At 47.2% G+C, this 20,719-nt stretch overlaps 1 protein-coding gene across 2 annotated transcripts in view; it reads left to right on the top strand.

Moving 5' to 3' along the window:
- Window positions 1-18,694, top strand: part of NECTIN1 (nectin cell adhesion molecule 1) — a 101,487-nt gene extending 82,793 nt beyond the window's left edge. The window contains exons 6-10 of one of the 2 annotated variants that reach the window (XM_086476909.1): window positions 3,002-3,149; window positions 4,609-4,696; window positions 5,186-5,296; window positions 12,866-12,910; window positions 18,476-18,694. In XM_086476909.1, coding sequence (XP_086333035.1) covers window positions 3,002-3,149; window positions 4,609-4,696; window positions 5,186-5,296; window positions 12,866-12,910; window positions 18,476-18,694 — 611 coding nt within the window. The remainder of the gene's footprint in view (window positions 1-3,001; window positions 3,150-4,608; window positions 4,697-5,185; window positions 5,297-12,865; window positions 12,911-18,475) is intronic. The other variant, XM_086476911.1, reaches the window with a different exon arrangement.
- The last annotated feature ends 2,025 nt before the right edge of the window (window positions 18,695-20,719 follow it).

Below are 20,719 nucleotides of genomic sequence, written 5' to 3'. Positions count from 1 at the left end.
AGCCACCCTGCCCTCCAGAAAAGCCCTGTTGGTGCCTCTGACTTTACCTGTTAAAGAGGCAATGAACTCAGAGGGAAGGAAATAGGCTGGGTTGCAGGTGAGCCCTCCAAACTGTACTAGCCACAGCTCTTCTCCAGGAAGGGGAGACTGGGGAAATAAACAGCCAGGGATGCAGATGAAAAAAGGCTTTAAAAAGAGAAGAAGAGAAATGAAAAAAAAAAAAAAAAAAAAAAAGGAAGGGAAAGGCCAGCAGAAAGGAAGGTCTCTCTCTCTACCTCTTCTTGTTTTCTTCTCCTCTCCTCTGCACCTTCTTGCTCTCTCGGGACCTTCATCTCTCATTTATCTTCCTTGTCTCCTGGCGTTTCCTCTTTTTGTCAGCAATTATCCCTGTTGCCTTTCACAGCTTCCTAGCTGGCCTTCTGCAAAGATATGACCAACACTTTTGCAGGATAGCTCAGCTTGTCCTCAGGAAAGAGACCTGCACACATAGAGGCAGGGCTTGTTGTCATAGGATTTTGTCACTGTTTGGTACTTGCCATTCTGTGGAAGCACTGCATTGCCACACAGTCTATCTTAGGCAGCTGGGACGGGTACCAACATGGGGATGTTCATACCATAGTCTTGAGAGCTTGGCAAGAAGGAAGTACTTTGATAGACACCCCAAAACATCTGCATTTCTCCTTGTGCTCCTCCATTCTTTACCTCTCCTCATCCCCTGACTGTTTTTATCCAGTGCCCTATATTTACTTCTCTCTTCTGCAAACTGATGGCTGCATTTTCCCCTCTTTAAATTTTCCTGTCCCCTTTCTGCTCTTACACATCCCTGTTCAAGTTCCTGGAGATTCATTTTAGCTTTATTTATTTCCTTTTCTCTCCCTCTTCTTCTGCCCCCTTCTCCACTGCCCTGCCCCCCCCCCCCCCAATTGATTTACAGTGGTAACAGGAGGCTGATATTCTCTGCTTGCTACCTGCCATCCAGAGAGCCATTAGGGGCCAATTCATCACAGAAATGCCCCAACCAAAGTGACTGGAAGATTCTTTACAGTCGCCATCCCTGCCACAATCTCAAATGCTGTCCGGGGGTTTGGATTGCAACATGTCAGCTGCCTGCCTGAGCATGGCTGTAAGTGAGCTGTCTCAAGGCAGAAATATTATTTACAAGATAATGTAGCTTATGGAGAAGGGAAGAGAAAGAAAAGTGACTGCCACTGCCAAGGACAGTGGGGAGGAGAGCCTCGCATTCTGATGACTACAGCATCCTGCCACTCGAAGACACACAGCTCTGAGCTCTTAATTAAGGAACAGGGGAAAGCGGGGTGTGGGATGCTGGCAAATGGAGGCTCTGGGGTATCCTTGTAAGGCAAGAGAAAACCAAGTTTGCATGGAAAGGGATGGGGGATCGGTGTCAAGACAATTCCCAGGGCAAATTCTTCATTGGTAGTAGTGTCTTAGCATGGTGCTGGGAGTTCAAGTGTTTTGTACTGATAAGCAAACATGCCAGTTCTCTGCTGTGCAATTTGTTGCTATTGACCAGAGAGGGGATCTCCCTGGGAAATGTTTATACACCTCAGTTCACTCCTGGATGACAGCAGCAAATCTGAAAGGTGAAGAAGGCTGGCTGTGAGGTGAGATCTGGGAATATGCTGTTGGCAACGATTCAGCACAGTCAGTTCTGCAATTGCACCTAGTATGTGGGATTTCAGGGAGCCCAGCCTTCGAGCTAAGCAAGTGCTGAATCCATGGCTGGGAGGCAGGAGTAAGTGGTAGATTTTCACCCTGAAAAGCCCTGTATAAGTTGTCCTACGTGGTTTGGGAATGTGCGCAGATGTTTTGGAACCACGCACGCATGTAAAGTGGGTATAATTTTGAGGTCTTGGGGACAGGTAGTTTAGTGGAGATAATGGCTGCCACTATGATACTGAAAGCTGAAACTGTTGCAGAATGAGGTCCATATAGTCCAGCATCTAGTCTCTAAGAGCAGCCAGTAGCCACTGCATTACGAAAAGTACAAAAATTAGGTGTGACAGACAAGGTCTACAAAGCACCTTGTTCCCTCATGCCTGTCTCACTCCCCTCCCCTGAATTTCTTTTCCTTCTCCTCCTCCTCCTCCTTCTTCCTCCATTCCAATTATCTCCTTCTTTCATCACTGCTGGAACTGTAAGTACAAAGTACCAATTAGCTAGTTTTCAAGTTTAATTAGGTTGGAAGGTAGAGCAAATTAAATCCTTTTATCATACGTTTCAAAGTGCCTTCCCATCAGGCCCATGGGACAGGTTTCCTTTGAATGGGGTCTGCGTTAGTCACCAAGGAGTTGGCCCAGGTCACAGAGCTCTCCAGCCACTGAGCAAACAGAAGATGAAATGCAAGATACGATATATCCCCCCCTTGCCCCTGAATACTACACTCAGGACATGGTTTTTTGTGAAGTTTAGGGGTGCACATAGCTCCGCCCCACCTCAATAAACTGAGCATTGATCCTTAGCTCTTCTAAGGTCTGCATTAATAGCAAAGCTCTCCTTCATTTCAACAGCACCAGTAATTCAGTGAAGACACTGTGGCAAAGCTTTCAAGATAGTTAAATAATATCAAGTAGCAGGTCTGCATGAGTCCCTCTGCGCCACATGGGGTGGATGCTTGGAAGCACCTTTATTCCCTAAACCCTTCTTTCTTTGAGGACAGACATGGCAGAAAAACAGATCCAGGAATAACCACCTGATTTAAGGGGAAATTGCAAAATAGAGTAAGGAAGTGTTTAGCTCTTGGAGACACAGTGGGCTGCAATTGTAGCCACAGATTTCTGTTCCTCTTGAGCTCTGACTACTACATTTCAGCATGACCCGCCTCCCTCCATGAAGCTACTCGCACATGACTACTTAATACAGTTTCAAAGCGTTGGGCACCTTTACTGCTGGAGTCCCTGGTTCTACTGGTCTTTGCACCTTACCAGTTGTGTTGTCTGATGCTCCAACCCTCTCTCCTGTGCTTCCCCGTGTGTTGCAGATAAGCCACTACCTCAGGGTGCCCCAGGAGGCATCATTGGGATCGTGGGAGGAGTGATCGCAGCAGCTCTCATCATTGGCGTGGCTGTCACCGTAATTATTGTCTACAGGCGGCAACAAAAGAACCGCACTGAAACGGACAATGACCTGTAAGTAGCCCCACACTCGCGGAAGTTCAGCACACGGATGGTACAGGTGCTATTGGATGGGACAGCAGAGAGAGAGCACCGCTGGCCCTTCTGCTACCTGCACACAAGAAAAGCCTGGCAGCATGAACAGAACCAGAGCCCTCTCCAGAAATGGCCTCTCCTGGGAAGCTCTATCTTGTCACTGCCTTTTCACAAGAGCACCCCGCCGCTTCCTTCCCGCCTCACGGGGGATGCACGGAGAGCCCAAAGGCTGGAAGTTGCTTTTCTCTTCCACAACCCCCCACTCGTTGTTGTTACATCTTGGCCATATTTTGTGCTCCATTTAATCCCATTTGAGAGAGGGCATTGGAGGATAGCGGGAGAGGGAGGGAACAGAACCGGGGAAAGCAGGAGGAGAGACAGAAAGGCACACAAACAAAAAAATAGCGCCACAAGGTGAAATTGCATCAACAGCATCGGCCCTATGATAGAGATGCATTCAGACAATCCACCTCCCACAATGGCCTCCATACAGGCACAGGGAAAAGCCGCTTTAGCTGAGAACAGAAATGTCTGCAGAGGTGCTGCCTCTATTGTAGAGTCCGCTCCAAAGCCTCCAAAAGTTAATAGCATTTCTTTTCTTTAGAGCCATAAAGTCAATGTTTGGCAAAGCCTTGGGGACCCATTTTACTCTCCCCCTCACCCGTATACACTGCTCCCACGCTGGAATCCATTGGGTTGCCAAGGAAAGTCACCCCTCTCTATCGGAAGATCCAATGAAGTTTGTACAGGGGGAAGGGAGGGGCAGCCAGCTAATTAGTGGATCAGAGTTTTAATAAGTTTTGTAAAAGGATTAGACACATCTGTGCATATGAACAGAATGTGCAGAGACAGTCTCTAGGCTGGGATTATGATGGCTGCCAATGCTTATGCTCTGGGGCAAAAACTGATCCCCTGACTGGGGGTCAGGGATAAATGTCCCTGCGTGGCATAGCACGTCTATGAGGAAAATTCAAGCTCCTACTGGGAAGCCTGTGGCAGGGGCTACCATTCCAGATAAGCTCCTGAATTGCGGCTGACATTACCTTGTTGGTTTGCAGTGACCACTGCCAGACACCTTCTGGTACCCTACAGCCATAAAATAAGCCACCTCCCATGGAATGATTTGGAGCCATTCCAAAACAGTGCCGGGAGAAAGGCATCCCAGCTGCACCCTCGGGATCTGCAATCCGACATGGGGATTTGCTTGGAATTAGAACAGAATGCTAGGAGGGAGTTTATTTCTATTAACAATTCTAATAGGGGTAAGAAAGAGGGCACGAGGGGGTTACTGAGAATAATCTATATGATTATATTGGCAGTTCAGTGACAAACACAATCAAATCTTTGGCACACGCAGGATCTGGCTTGTTACAGCAAATCAAGGCAAGCAGACCCCTTTCTCTTGCTCTCTAATCAGCAACCACTTCTTTATCTGCAGAATTGACTTGCCTCCATCCCACAAACCTGCCCCTCCACCAAAGAAGAAACAGGAAATGAAAAGCCACCTGACTGCAGAAGACATCCAGGTATGCCTCCCCAGCCCAGCTGCAAGTTCCTTTCTCCAGCAAGGAAAACTGATTCTAAGCAGTGTCCGCAGTGCCTAAATTTTGGAAAACTGGGTTTGCAAGAGCGAAGTAGTCCACGGCCTAAGTTTGAAGTGCAGAAAGTAACGACTTGTCTGCCCAGAATTTCCAAAGATTGTCACTAATTGAAAGCTATAATTTGGATCCTGCTTACTCCCTTTTGTGGGGATTGAATTCTAAATGCAATGATGTTCAGATGGGCTTTTAGGTGTGAGGACTTTTGAGCATCCCCACCATTTTGAATGTCATGAGTGGCAGTGAGGGGTGTGGGAATGAAAGAAAGAACAGGAGGCAAATAATATGGTAGGAGCAAGATGCACTGCCCCTCACGGTGGTATCTCGTGGTGGTGTCACCTGAGGCAGATGTTGCCCCAAGCTGTGACAGAAGCTGTACTTGCTCTTCTCATCCCTCTTCTCTCTCCTCTATTACAGGTTGTTCACTTAGACAATATGAAACATGAGGAGGAAACCCAGAAACTCCCTTTGCAGACTCCATACTACGACATGGCAGCCACCGAGCCCTCTCCCTACACTGACAAACTGGTAAGGAGATCAGGGTGCTAACAGTGCTGCCTGGCCTCATCCTTACAGCCTTTCACAGACTCTCTCTCACTCTATGAAATAAAAGACCCTCATCATCCAGTGGGGGGTGAGCAAGCACCCTTCACAGTCCAGGAGCATCCTCTCCCAGAGGAAGGCAACCTCCACACTCTGATCTCAGCCCATGTCTCAAATACCACTGATTCTAATTCAGCACTTGCCCCTTTTTTGCCCTTGGTTTCCATAGGTCCTAGAGCTGTGCCTTTATGGGTCATTCGTCAGTAAAACACCCTGCTTCTTCCAAATCTTCATCAGAGGTCTGTCACAACCTCTGGTAGTCTCATCTTTACCTACATATGACAGCTAAGCCTACAAGCCAGCTATTCCACCCCAGTTGCTCTTCACCTCCTGCAACTGAGCCCCTGTTCGAGTTTGCAGCTGAACGAAGCGGCTCTCGAAGAGCAGTGGGTGCTGCAGTGAGAGCTTCACAAAGCAATTATCTGCAGGGTAGAGCTTGCCAGTGTTTGACTCTCAATTGACAACAAGTTCTTTAAACCCCCTTTTTTGTGTGTGGATTTGTTCAGCATCAGATCGGGAGATGCTAATGTGAGGCAGCGGTAGCAAAGAGGTTAAGGGTCAGGGAGAGATGTTAACAGCCATTCAGGAAAGGCTGGTTTTCAAGGACTGAGGCTGAAGGAGGAAATGTTAGATTCAAAGGGCAAAGGCATAGGAAACAGAACAGGTAGGATTAGAGTCCTCCCTTGATGAGAAAACAGAAAACTTTCCTTCTCCCAGGCCATGGACAATATCCTTTCCCTTCCTCATCCTGTGGCATGGGGCTGCTCCCCCTGCATCCTCCATGCGAGACACAGGATCCCCATGTAAACACTGCAGGTCTCTCTCAAAGTCTTTCTCCATGAGGGGTGGTTCAGACCGCTACATACCAAGCCTGGTGCTTCTAGATCTCAGCAACGTGAACCCATTTGTTTGAGAAAGCAGTATAAATATCAGCCCACACTAGAGTAATATTTTAGGAACATAACTAATTATAACCCTCCCTCCAGTTCATCCTGGTATGACCCTTTAATGTGTATTCCTGTGCAGATAATAGAAGGACAGGGCCCAGTGACCTTTAGCTAGCAGAAGTCTACACAGACAGATGCCGAGGGCATTGGAAATAAAAAGACACAGTCATATGCTGAGCTGTGCTGATGTGATCCTACTTACTTCATCCTAGCTGAATGTGGTTGATGCCCTAAAGAAAAACTTCACTTTGGAGCCCTCCCTCTATCCTGGGGCTTGTCTCCAGCTCTTTCTGATCCTTGCTGAGTGGTAGGTGAGTTTTAAATGAAACACAGGATGCTAAAGCCAGACGGGCTGCTCTGTGGAGAGCATCTGGGAGCCGAATTTCAGGCAAGCAGGAGGATGGAGGAGCTCATTTCAGGAAATAACGAGCAGTCAGTTAATTAAGTGGCAGAGTTAGTGATGTGAGATGGGGCCTGATGGGTAGCTGCTCTGTAACCATGGGAACAGAGTTTGCTGCTCTCAATCCTGGTCTGAGAAGATGCATTTGTATGTCCCATGCTTGGCACTCACTGCTCCTTACCCGTGGTTTCAGCCAAGACGTGATTGACTGTGGAGACCTCATTTCATTTGGCCCATTAGGAAACTCCCTTTGCAGTAGGGGTGCAGTGCCTGGGTGACTCAACCATTGCTGCCACAGCTCTGCCTGCTCTCGGCACAAGTCTTGCACAGCTGTGAATTGGACCTGTCCTCTGGTCAGCTGGGCTGGCAGTCCCTGGAAACGGTAAAAAGCTCTCCCATCACGCACATGCATCATGCTTTGGCTTTTTGCCCCAGAAACGAGATGAGGCTTGCTCCCATTTCTTGCTAAATTGCTGTATCCTTTGGGCAGGCAGCAGGCTATTCAAGTTCGTGACTGGCAAGGGGAAGGAGGGTGTCACTTTGCTGCCAAGGAGTGCTGGTTTTGCTGGATTCTTCCCAGATAACACAAGCAGTATGTGCTGCCACAGCCAGGGCCAGGTGTGCATCGCACTGCCCAGCCATGCTTTTGAAGCTCTTGCCCTCCTCCCTGCAGGACCGCTCTCAGCCATCACTTTTTTCACCCCTAAAGCATTGCAGAGGCCTCCTGTTCATGTTGCACACATGCACTTCCCTGCAGAGGGGATGCTGAGGAGCGCCTGCCTGGGATAGCACTCGCATGGAAACCTCCAAGGAACAGCAGGAGGGATAGTGGAGGTTACCAAAACCAGCACACTCAGCTCAGGCCCAGTAACCACTCTCCAAGAGCATGCTAACGGACCGACCAAGGCAAGCTAGACCTGCACAGTCCTTTGCCTGAGAGATAGGTCAGTTGGAGGATGAGGGAAGCGCATTCCCTTCAGCTTCACTGGGCCTCTGCCAACCTCACTTTGATACAGCCCCGCTCCCACTGTGTTCAGACACAGATGTAGGCAGCTGCTCTGCTGTATATGTGGTTCAGGTATCCTTTAGAGGGGAAGGCACAAAAGAAAGGCAGGATATTCTTGTTCTGCTTGTACTTCATCTGGAGATTTGTCTTGGGAGGGTAGTGAAGAAGATGAGAGTTGAAGGAATGGATTCTGCAGGAAAATGGGGCAGGTGCATTCAGCTTTAAATGAATTGTGCAAAACCTCATAATTTGGGATAAACTGGATTCATCACAAGGCAGCATGAAAGCTACTGCCTGGGGTTGACAATTTCACAGCACTAGAATGCGAGTCAGAAAGTGATTAGAGATTGCAAAAAGTAAGGGAGGGGGAAATGGGAGAGGTGCCAGGAGAAAATAAAAGAGGCAGGTGGAGGAAGAATCCACAAAGAGGGTGTGCAGGTATGTGTGTGTGGATGTGTGCAGATGGGTGCTGGCAGGGGACCAGGTGAAAGGGAGAGGCTGGGGCATGTCTGCAGGGACAGGATACCTGCAGAAGCGAGCAGGGGTGGGCCTTGTGTCAGAGGGTATGAATGAATATGTATATTTATGTGTTACAAACTGTGGGAAAGATAACATGAAGCTGACAGCACAGAAATATGCCAGGACAGTGTAGTGGACAATTAAGGGTTCAGAGGTGGGCATAGAGGTGATGGGGTTGCCTTCAGCATTTGTCTCTGAACTCTTGTTGGGTAAAAGCTTTGGTTTATGTAAGGATATCTGAGCAGGAGTGAATGGGATGGAAAGGTGAGTGTGTGGTTCAGATAACACCTACAAAGACTATGCACGTGTGAGAGTGCTGGTAGCCACGCGTGTCAGTGCGCAGAGTAACGCGTGTGGGTAAAAGCAGAGGTGTGCTCTGTCTGCACACGGCAGTGCCTGTGTGTCATGTAGATGCTGTGTGTTTGTGCGTGAAATGGAGCAAGAGAGGTGGAGGTACGAGTGCATGTAGGAGCAGAAGCGTGATTAGTGTACATGTCAGCAATACCCATTTGCAGAGGTAGAAGGGAAAGTTTCATTGCTGTAGACATCAAAATAATTCCTTTCAGTTTACAGGGCAATTACCAGGGTGCCGATGCTGATGATTTACACAGAGCGCTTGCATGTGGCAGTGCTAGACCTTGTATACAAGTCACATTATTGATATTGCAATAAATTTTGCTCCAAACAAGCAGCAGGGAGCAGAAGCAAGCCCAAGAGTGGCAGAAAGCAGGGGAACTCCATGGAGATAACAGCTCCAGTGGGAAGGAAGCACTATTTTGGAGAGGAGTGAGGCAAAGTAGACAGGATAGGAATGAGGATGTAAAGACTCAGTCTGCCCTTCTCTGGGACTGAAGTACTGAGACAAAAAGTTCAGGGGGAAAGAGTTCTGCAGGACGTAGGTTTAGGTTCAAGACCGGAGTTAGCATTACTAATTTTCTTAAATGTCCATAGACACTCACGTTGGATCCAGACACGGAGCAGAGATGTACAGAGTTTTCACACCAACATCTGGTCACCTGCCGAAGGGCAGGGCAGAGGGTGACCTCAAACCTCCTGGTCCTCCAGCATCCAGCCTCACTGAGCACCACAGGGGAACCAGACACTGGAAATGCTGCTGCAGCCGTGTTCCCCTTTCCCCTCATCCATGTGGCTGAAGGGTACCATCAGGGAGCCAAACCCTGCCACAGATCAGTGCAGCAGTCAGAGGCAATCACTCTCTGAGTAACTGCTTCCAGCAACATGCACTAAACCAGCTCATTACAGGGCTATAAAGTTCTGAAAATGGCTCTGCCACAGCTGGCACATGGCTGAGGACACTTCCAAACAAAGAGAAGAGAAACATTTTCAAATTAAACACCTTTTGCATAATTGCCATGTGATGCAGCCATTTTGGAAAGGGGATAGAGAAACTGGAAAGCTATTTCATTTGGAGGAGACAACCCTCTCCTCTCAGAGAGGCTTAGCAGATGCTTGGCTAATGCTGGCAACTAGGCCCAAAAGCGAGTATTAAAGAAACTCCACAGGGCAAGTAGCCATGGTACCCCGCCCCCCCAACTTGGCTACTGACACCAGGGCTCCTCCTGGTGACTCATTCTCCCCACTGAGCACTGAGGTTTCCAGGCCATCCTGCCTTGCAGGGTTCTCTGACCATTATTATTTGCAAAGCATGAAAGATGTCTGGGTAGGAATGATCAGATGAACTGGGTAATACTCTGTTCATGCAGTTCTTGCTGATAAGCCCCCTTAGTAAGAGAACACCCATACATATTCTCGTGCCAAAGAAGGACGCTTTTACCTTCTATCAGACATTATTACAATGGCAAAAACATGCTGTATAGTTAATCTGCATTAGCATACTGTGCAGTCAAGCCTTGTGCTAAAACATAGCAGAACTCTACAGCCCCCACGCTAGGGCAAAACAACAGTATTGGCTGAGCAGTGCAATTTCCCTACAGTAATGTGTCTGCTGCCAACCTGCCCTTGGAGCTATGGCTCTGAAGCCACTCCCTCCAGGTATCTCCTTCCTGACACCCAAAATTCAAGCCTTCCCCATGACTTTCACTCCTGCCCCCAACCCTGCATTTGCCTCCAGTGTGCTGTGCTGAACTCCAAATTCCTGCGTTAAACCTGAGAGCTGAGGCATCCGATAAGGTTTGAATACAGTGAGCCACCCCTAGCTAAGGAAAATGCTGATTCCAGAGGGGCTGATGGGAAGATCAGAGCAGCGAGATGCTGCTGGGAGCAGCCCCAGTAAAAGGGGCAGGTGGGGCAGTTGCTGGGAGTGCTGCCAACCTGGGTTAAGTCGCTCAGCTCAGTCGTGGATTTGGGGAGCAGTGTCATTGGGACCTTTGCTTTGATTTGGGATTTTACCTGACTGATTGTTCGTTACCTCCCTACCTCCCTCTTTTTAACTGTTTTTTTTCCTCTCCCCTCTCACCCTTTTCTTCCTTCTCCCTCCACCCTTCACACACTCCCTCTCCTGTCTCATTCACTTGCTCCCCACTTCTGCACGGTTCCTGTGTTCTCACTCCCCCACCTCCCCACTTCAACCCCAATTCCTCCCTCCTGTGTCCCCACCGCCTTGCTGCTCTCTTCTCTCCAGAACTCTGGCAACAAGGACTGTGATGTCCACTATGCAGAGCTGGACACTTCCGCTCTGGCCTCGTCACCCAGTCCTCGGACCTCCATCCATGCTGGCGGAGACCTAGTCGAGTATGCAACCATCCAGCCCAACTTACGCTAGCGCATGTCACTCTAGGCCCTTTCCCCTCAGATTCTGGCCTCAAGGTACACGATCACACTCTGCCTTCCTCACTGCGCCCCTCTGAAGTCAGTGCTCCCCCCTTGCATCTCCTCCCCTTCCTGTGGAGTGGCCCCTCTGCATCCAGTCTGTCCTCCTCCCCCCTCCCTCCACCTCCTGCACGCTGCCCACAGTCGCTGCTCTCTTCGCTACCCTTATTTCTGGGGTGCTGATAGGAATGCCTTTGCCTTGCCTTCTGTGCATGCTCTTTGCAGTGTTTTCCTTTGCTTTCTACAGTGAGGCGAGGCATGTGGGAGGAGGGAAAAGGTTAATGGCTTTGTTTCGGAACAGGGGTCTGCCCCCTCTGCAGTGTGGCTGGAGACCCAGGGAGAAATGAGGTGGGTTTGAAGGGTACAGCTCTTGGCGTGGCATTTGGTTTGAGGAGTTCTTGTAAGGCCCAGCAGCATGAAGCAGAGCAGAAATACTAGGATGTGCAGAAGCTGAAGACCTCATGGAGATGTTGAGGGCCTTTCCAAGCTAGTAGCTACAAGAAGGAGGGAAAGAAAAGGGGACTGACTGACTGAAAGCAGGGGGGTGGGTTGGGGAAAGGAAGAGTTTGTGTGCATGGAAGCAACTATAGATAAGATGAAGCATATGTGCACGTGTGAAAGAACAAGGTGGGAGAGTATGTGAGAGAATATGGGAACACATAGAGGCTGCTGCATCTGAAAGTCAGGGAATAAGAGACAGTCAGAGAGGGCCCATGTACACAAAAATAAAAGAGCTTGCATTGCACGAGGCTGGTGCAGACAGCATGTTTGAGAGAGAGGGAGAAGAATTATTTTCTTTGGTGCTCTCCTTCTCAAAATTAGAGACCAGCCCTGACTGTTTCCCTGTTCTCGTGTTTTTCTGACCACTTTGTTTAAGTGCCACCAAGCTCCTTCAAGCTCAGGTCCTGTGGCGGGGACTGTTTAGGACTCAGCTTGCATTTAAACCTACAAGTGGTTGTTTTGGACCATCCCTAGCTACCAGTGACCCTCTGAAATGGAATGATGTTTGCAGTGGAAAGACGTGTCTTTGGCTCTTCTTACACTCCCGTACCCTATGACCATACCCTTTTCTCAGGTATTAAAGCCACTGGGTCCCTAACTGAAAGGGAGGCAACTCTCCTTTCCCACCCCATGGGAGATTTGCTGAGTGATGCCAGGAGTTGTTGGCCAAGGAAATGCTATCGGCAGCCCCCTCCTTGGCTATGACTCTCCTTCGCTCTGTGTATTCCCCATGCTGCGGTGACTGCAGCTACTGCCTTGCTCCTTCCCCTCTATTTTGCTGCATTTTAAATGGGAGGAAGTGGCTGTGGGTTTAACAGGGCAAGAAAGCAAATAAAGGGAGAGATGAAGTGCTTTGCAGCTCACTGAATCCCTCCCAGGTCACCCAGGGTAGATCAGAGCGGGGCACAGAGCAGCAGTAGCTTGGGGAGGGAGATAAAGGGGGTGGCTTGGAGAAGTAGATAAAGGGCAAGAGAATTGGATCCTTGGGAAGGAAGGGAATAGCTCCATGCAGGAGGATAAGCAGGAGAAGACTGGCATTTTTAAAAAGTCCCACTGGACAGTCCTGTTGATTAGTACCTCCTTGCACACTAGGAACATCCATGCTAACAGGCGGGTGAAGGTGGAACAGAAACACCTGGGTGGAAAGTGTGCAACGGGTTAGTTCAGTTTGCCTTTATCCCTGTGGTCCCTGGTTTTCCTGTGTTCAAAGCAGCCCTGTAGTTCCCTTGCTGTAGCAAAAGCCTTCCTAGGTAAGTGTCTGCAGTAAGCCTGGCCTGGACCAGAACGGTAACCTCTCTCTCTTGCGGTGTCTCACCCACTCCTGCTCCCAGAATGAGGATCAAGGTCTTCGTAGACGTAACGAGCGAGAGTGGACAGTAAGTTTTGGATCGGTTTGGTTTTTCTTTTCTCCATTTGGTTGTGGGGGTCTGTTTGTCACTGGAGAGAGGTGCTGATCAGCTCCCAGGCACCTACCTGCCACCAACAGGCAGCAGCACTGCCAGCCTCTTGCACACAGAGAGGATGAAAATGCCAGCTCAGAGGAAGATGTGGTTGAAAGCAACCACCCTCCCTTATGCCTTCATCTCTAATTCCCAACAGTTTCCTGGGCTGCACTGGAGGACCACTCCCACTGTTACAAATAAGGCAAGCGCTTCCTAATCCGTCTTGGGAGGTCTTGCCTTGTCCTCCCTGGGGTGGAGGATTTTATTTTCAGCAAAAGGACAGTAATCCTCCAAATCCAAATTTGGAAATCCTCCCAGTTTCTCTGAAGTAAAAATAAAGCCAGTCATATGGTGCTTTGAAGGTGTAATCTCAGTGCCACAAAATCTCCCTGCTAAGACACACCACAGATCAGGGCAATTTTTTAAATGCTTTTTAAATTATTTCCTCCCCTTCACCTCCCCACACTCCTCCTCTCAGTTCTGTGTGGGAATTTCTTGTCCCTGCTACAGCAAGAACAGCCCAAAACCATGAGCCTTGCATCAAGATCCCAGCAAAGTGGCAAACAGCATTCAGATTCCCAGCTCTGCTTTCTGAATGTCCCTAGAAAACTATTAAACCTGCACCAGTTACAATTTGGTGCAGACTGAGCTGGGGATGTTTGAGAACCATCAAACTGAGCCTTGGCTCAGTTCCCAGTTGCAACATTTCCTTCTTATCAACACCAAGGTTGCCTGAATAACCCTCCAAGTCAATAGCCACATTACCAATTTTCAGGAGAAATAAAGCCAAGAACTAAGGAGGCTCCTTATTAGTTTCCCATTTGTGAGTCAGCCCTGCCGTACTCCAAAAGGGTGGAGAGAAGGGCTTGAGAGAGAAACAGGAAGGAGGGAAATGTTTAAGATTATTGATGGTCTAAGATACTATAGGAACACAGAACAGGTACGTACTATAGACAGCAACTGAAAGAGTTAAAAGCATGCTGTAAGAAGAATGCAACTTTATGAGCAAGTTTTCTGCATAAATAATATTTGTATGTGTCTGTAGGTGCATCCCTTATCACAGGTCCTTGCCCTATATTTCAGGAATTTCAGCCTTCCTCATGCTCAGCCTTTTCTTTTTCTGAACCCAGGGGTGAGCCCCTCTGTCCCACTTGCCCTCAGTTTTGTCCGCACAAAAGACCACCACTCCTAAGAGCAAGCTCAGGGCCACTGGTTCCTGATCATCCCCACAATGTTAATTTTTTTCTTTACTCAGGACAGTGATTATTCCAGCAGCACCCTCATAGATAAGGTATCAAACAGATAGCAGGAGCATGCTGGGAGATACCTAAATTTGTGGCTATCCTTGGAAGATGAAAAGCAGCTTGAAAACACTGAGTAGGGAGTTTAGAAATAAGGAGGAAAGGACATGAGGCTCCCAACACCATGATGAAATGCTTCTTATTTTTTATTCCCGTTATATTTTTTATCTTTCAACACCTACATCCTCTCCACTGACTGGACAACAGTGTGACAACAGTCTTCTGTTGCTGTCACTCAACAAAATTGCTTCTTTCTGTCCATCAGCCTGTGCTGCATCCCAAAATTCAAAACTAATTGATGGAGAGGGTCAGGGTAGTGGCAGCCCAAGGTTTGAACAGCAGGGACTGTTCCCAGCCAGGGAACAGGCTAACACACCCAACAAGTGCATGAATGTGCACTGTACTTGCCTTGAGTTTGGCCAAACAGAGAAAACCAGCCTACTTCTGTTTGTGAGCCACGCTGCAAGACTAAAGACAAGTTTAAACTGCATAAGAGGTTATTAATTGGCTCTGGGGCTTTTGAGCAATAGCAGAAACCACAGTCATCTGTAGCGATATCTGTCCAACTTTCACATGTGATAGTCTTCAGATTTTCCAGTGACTACAGCAGAGAAATCCTTAGGACCCTAAGACAGAATTTTTCACCTTTAGACCAGTAGGAATTCATTACTTCAGGATGACTAGAAATATAGGATATGGTCAGATTGAAGGGAAGGCTGTGCACAGCACACCTAGTTTTACCAAAGAGATGATCCGCAAATAGAAGAAAAGCTGGAGACAAGGGTATAGGGGATGGAGAAGGGTTGAGAGTAAGTCATGACAGAAATGAAAGCTCTCTAATTCAATCAAATAAAGACTGTTTAAAGGTAATCTGCCAGGCTGTCTGAAACCGATAGATTGCTGACATCCCCTTTAATCAAGCTCTTGAAAATAAAACTGAGAGGGGAGGATGTAACCCAGATAATGAAGAATTGTATGGAGTCATGCTGGAAACAAAGGCAAGTGGGAGAAGTCAGGTGGGGGAAGGTGGCAGAATTGTGTGCCAGTTCAATTTAATTAGTTCATTATCCCTAATTTAATTTCAAACTTTCTTAAAGATAAATTAGATTTGGGAAAAGTCACAGTGGGACTGGGGAAGGAAGTCAAAGGGCACCGGCTGCTGAATATGTTAAAAAACATCAGGCTGATTATGTTCTCTTCCCTTTCACTACCTAAGAAATGAGACTAGGGAACAAAGCCCGAGCAACGCGACTCCTGGCTTCACATGCTGAAGAAAGGTGAAAGGAGACAGGGAAGTCTCTTCCTTTGACCCCGATGCTGCCATTCTGCAGCTGTCCTGCTCTGGCCCCACTCCCACCTGTGAAGAGTGAGCACAAAACTCTGGCCAGAACGAAGAGAAGAACTTGTTTATAATCACCAGGCCAGATAGAAGTGCTGACAAAATTGCACTAATTTTCTCTAGCTCTGCTTCACGGATGATTGTTTCATGCCAACATTAACTGATAGATAAAACAGAAAGAAATATGCTTTGCCGACCCAGTCAATTGTCAATAGGCAGCCCAGAAAACAGTATCTCATGACCCCTTTGCTTCTTTCAGTTGCCAACTTCCAGCTCAATTTACACAAGACGCCTACTTACATTAGGTGTGAATACCTCTCCTATTAGACCTTTCTGTCTATTAGACCTTTTGAGTGCACATTAGTATGTACTCCTATGCTTTTTGGTTGCATGCTCCAAAAAACCATATAAACCTACCCTCCCACTTCATTGATAACAGATTGCCAGCCTTGCTAAGAGACCCCCTTGCCTGCCATGTCTTACTAAGCTTCAGTCATTGAGACAACTTCCCTTTCAGGTTAGCTTTATCCAGAAAGTTGAGCTGTCAGCTAATGACTTACCTCTCTAGAGCAGGAGAGCACAGCTAACACTTTTTTTCCCCGTATAGTTATGGAAAGGAGTTCTGCTGTATGTGAGGTTTTCGGGGGTAGATTATACACCAAAAGGACACCCTTGCACACTCCGTGCTGACTAAGACTCTCCCTAACTGTTAGCCCTTCTGTATCCCTTCTTATCAGCTGGTGCAATCAGAGGAATAGCAAACAGCTGTTCTTTCCGCTCTGCCTCCCTTACGGTACGGATCCCTGTTGATGCTACAGATAACTGTCTCCAGGCTTGAAGTGTGCGTTGCTGCAGCCTGCCCAGTTGTCTAGCCATAGGGTTGTGTGTGGTACGGTGTAAACCTGAGCCTTGAATTCTGTAGAGGCCTAAATTGTCTGTGTAAATCTAGCTCCCACCTGGGAATGGGAGGGCTGCGAGTCAGGGCTGCCTAAAGCAACTAGGAAGAAATTGTAGGGCTTAAGGTAGAGTTAGTGAAGCTTCCTCGTGTCCCTTGGCTTGGGTTCCTTCAGTTAAACAGCTATAATGCTGCACAGCACCTCTCCACCTTTTCACTTTGCAATTAAAAGCCAGAAGTGGACAAAACCCTCATGAGGTAGCTGTGGGAATGGCCCATTTCAGATACCAACGCAGCAATTCCAAATAGAAGGAGCCTAAAGCCTATTATTCTTTGCTATCTGGCCAGGTCAAGTTCACTGACTTTTAAAAGCCTAAGTGGTGGGATATACAGTTTTTCCAAGGAAAGGGAAATGAAAATCAGATTGACCTTAGCATTGCTGCTGTTTTCCTGGTGTTCAGACAAAGTTTCCACCCTCTAGCAGCCTTCATTGCTCCTAGCAAAGCTGTTCCTGAAATTGCCTTAAGCCTGTGCAGCCCTCCAACTTGCTTGTTGTCTCTTCTAGCAGTCTGAACCATCAATAAATTATTGTTGATGCTTTGTTTTCTGTATGATTTTTTAAAGTGTCCTGGTGAAATATTCATCCAGGAACTGGCAGCAGAGGAGCAGAGTAGATTGTTCTGTTCCTTCAGGCGTTTTCTCCTGAGGGTCAAATTGTTGTCCTTTCCACTAAACCGACTGTTTCTGGTATTTTTAAAGAGAACAAGGAAAGACTCAAGGGCAAGTTACTCGCTTCAACCAGTCCCAGTTCAAACCACAGGCATGAAGGGTTGATTGCCAGGGCATTTCCTCTCTTTCCGAGAGGAGATTAGCCCTTGGAGCAAGCCATTAATGTGGGTTGATTTTAAAGACCAAAAGCACTGTCCTCGCTAGGTGTCCCTCCCGCTTGGGTCATCCTGCAGGGCTTCAAACCTCAGGAAGGGGTCTGTGAGCAGGCAGGAATCCTTCCCATCTGCTGCCACCCTCTGGGGAGCCAGAGTCCTGGGCTGCGGGAAAGCTCTGCACCCCTCTCAGCTTACACAGGCATGCCCCCCACAAGCACACCAGGAGAGCATGGGGTGTCTGTCTTCCTGTTGCTGCTGTTTGCATGGAGCTTGGCGGGAGAAAGAGGGTCTCTACGATTTCTGTGCTCGAACAAGCAGTGTTCCTGCAGTACTGCTTGCCACACCTCTGCAAAATTATCTCAGTAGAAATCAAAGCGCTTTGGACTCTGAGGGGGTTTCATTTCATTTGCCACTTAAAGAGGATGAATCAGATTTTGCAAAGCATCCATAAGAACACACTCCATCAGAGAGAAGATCGTGGGACCACAGAGCAGTCCCAATCTTGCGAGTGCTTTATATTCTCTGTAGTTGATTTGACTTACAAAACTGGCCCCAAGGCTTTCAGTGGAACTGCTCACACAAGTGAAGCTTAGCACATGCACTCCTATCCACTAGGTAAACATTAAACAAAATAACCTATTTTGCCTCCAAGGTCCCTGGTCGGACACATGTGCCCTTTAAATAAATGAGTATGAGCCTGGGTTAGATTAATGATGCATACAAGCACTGCTTTTGCAAAACTCAGGTGTGGAAGAGTCAGAAAGATTGAAAATAAACTTGCCTTTCTTGGCCGACTGCTTACTTTATCCAGAGAGGCAGAGCATTTACAGACAAGGGGCAAAACCACACAAAATCTGTACATATTCATCAGCAATATGGATAGTTGGGGAAATGAGACAAAAATCTTGAAATGTAAGGATTTATCACCTGGGTTTCTATTTTCCTGAAGCAGTAAGCTGAACTATTTAATTTTCCAGCCTACTTGTTATATGCGTATCTCAGCAAGGCACTGAAGAGTTGTATGTTTTATGGCCAATGATCCCAGAGTTTTCACCCATTGACTTTTGTCTCTACTTACAGAACTTTGGAAAGTGTCACTCAGAGATATCGAATGCGAGTGATTACCTGACCCGCTGTTACTCACATGAAGATCGATATCTGGAGAAGATCCCTCATGTCTATACCCCCTTGTCAGATCTCCCACAAGATCTTTATCCTCATCATTCTGACATCTCCTTCTGCTGCCCACCTCCCGGTTCCCGGGCTCCTTACATCTGTCCTAAGGAACAGTATGTTTAAAGTGTCAGCACAGCAAAATGAAGAAGCTAATGTTTTTCACTTCTCCCGACCCTCACGCTCAACAACCAAGGCCTTTTAGATCCCCCCTTTGCCATTGCTTATTTTATTTATTGATTTTTAAATTTGGGTGCAATTGTAATTGACATGTTTAGGTTAAGTATCTGCCTGGCTTGCTAATGCTCAAGGGAACACTCTGCCTTTGCCCATGTCACATTCAGTAATTGCATCTTTCTTTTCTCATCCTGGCCTTCCCGTATCAAGCTGGCTATATGTGTGCATGTGTATGTGGGTGACAGCTGCCCTGTGTTGGATGGGATGTGCCCAACCTGATTAAATGTCTGTAGGTTCCCTTGTGTCAATCTCTGCACTGCTTGCACCAGAGTAGCCGGGTGTGGATTCTTCACAGCCCTTGTTCCAGCTTGTGTGAAGTTTCACAGCACAGCCAGTGCTCAAATCTGGGGCTGTAGCGTGTTATTTTTTCCTCCTTTGGAGAAATTTGTTTCCCCCTTGGCAGTGGGGATAGGAAATCCCTGTTGTAAAGAGCTAAACAGCCACGATTGCTGAACCAAATTATAAGATGCTTATAATGAAAGATGCTCAAAACCAACCCAAGAATAGAGAAAAGGGCTTGGTTTAGGGATTTTGTTTCTGTCTTTTTTCCCCTCCTGCTCCCAATCCCAATCTCTTGGATTGACTCTTTTAAATCCAGTTGGCATGAGGACATATTTTGAAGCCAACACAGTTGGAGAAATCTTCCTTTAAATAACTGTCTTATAACCTGAAACCCAAAGGGGAAAAAAAATTAGAAAGGAAAAAATTCTCGCTAATTTTCCTTTTCAAAGAGTAACGTGACCTCCCACTAGCTTTTCCCCCCTCTCTTCTTTGCATCTGTTGATTGGAATTTTAAAATGAACTCAGGCAGAATATAAACAATAAATAATGATTTCAGGTAATCTTCTTGCTCTTAATGAAGGATAAAAGCCAACAGAGGAATCTGGCCTTTTAACTTTTTTAAAAGCATCTTAGTTTTGGGACTACAATTTTTTTTATACTGGAATGTGTGTGGGTGTGTAAATCCAAACGTATACATTCCTGTGACCACAAAGTATTTTAAAGAAGGGAATTTATCTCCACACCACATTTGTGTTCACTCGTATTAGAGGAAAAATAAATATAGATATACACTTCAACGTATATAAAAGCAAAGAAGAGGAAAAGAAGAAAAAGGAATGAACATCCTGTGTAAGAGCTTGGTTTCAAGGATAACTTTCATCTGTTTCACCCAGGTATGGCATAGAAGACAAGACGGCTGGGACAGTTCTGAACAAGGGGATATGCTTTCTTGGCGAATGGGCATTTACGTTCCTTTGTCTCGGGTTGGGTATTTGGCATTCTGCAGACATTGCACAGTTAACATCACTCTGGAAACCATGAGGATGTTTGAGCAAAGTGCATGTGGGAGGGAGAGATGGGGACCACACCATTATCCTCCTGCCCAGATACCAAACAACATGTCAGTGTGACTTGTACAAATGAGAAGTGAAACTACCATCAAGATGAAAGCCTCCCGTAAGAGGAGGTATAAATACCATGTTGGATGCTACCAGCCCAGCTCCTGCCATGCCCCACGGACTGAGGCACCACTTTATTTTTGTATATCTGAATCTAAACAGCTATACTTGTTCGATGCACTTTCTGTGTTCCCATCACCTAGAGTAGCCTCAAGACTCACCCTGCTTGTCCCTCTTCCTCCACAGAGAAGCACATCTGCGTTCACACTACCTCGTGGATTCCCTGCAGGCTAATAAATAGATGTGTATATAAGAGAGAAGCTAATACTTCAGTTAGTTAGGCAATATAGCACTGTGTGAGGATGACGACACACACATGGATTCCCCCCGGGCCCTTACATGGCTTACTACACACTCTTGGAGAAACGACTCTTCCCACCCCTGTTCCCCTGCTTCCCTGCTGCACGTTGCCACTTTGTGCTTTGTGGAGACAGCGTGGTAGTGGTCACAAGGA

Source organism: Leptosomus discolor, chromosome 22 (genome assembly GCF_034619465.1).
Source record: "Leptosomus discolor isolate bLepDis1 chromosome 22, bLepDis1.hap2, whole genome shotgun sequence".
Lineage (NCBI taxonomy): Eukaryota > Metazoa > Chordata > Aves > Leptosomiformes > Leptosomidae > Leptosomus > Leptosomus discolor.
This window is presented reverse-complemented; position numbering and strand designations above follow the sequence as displayed.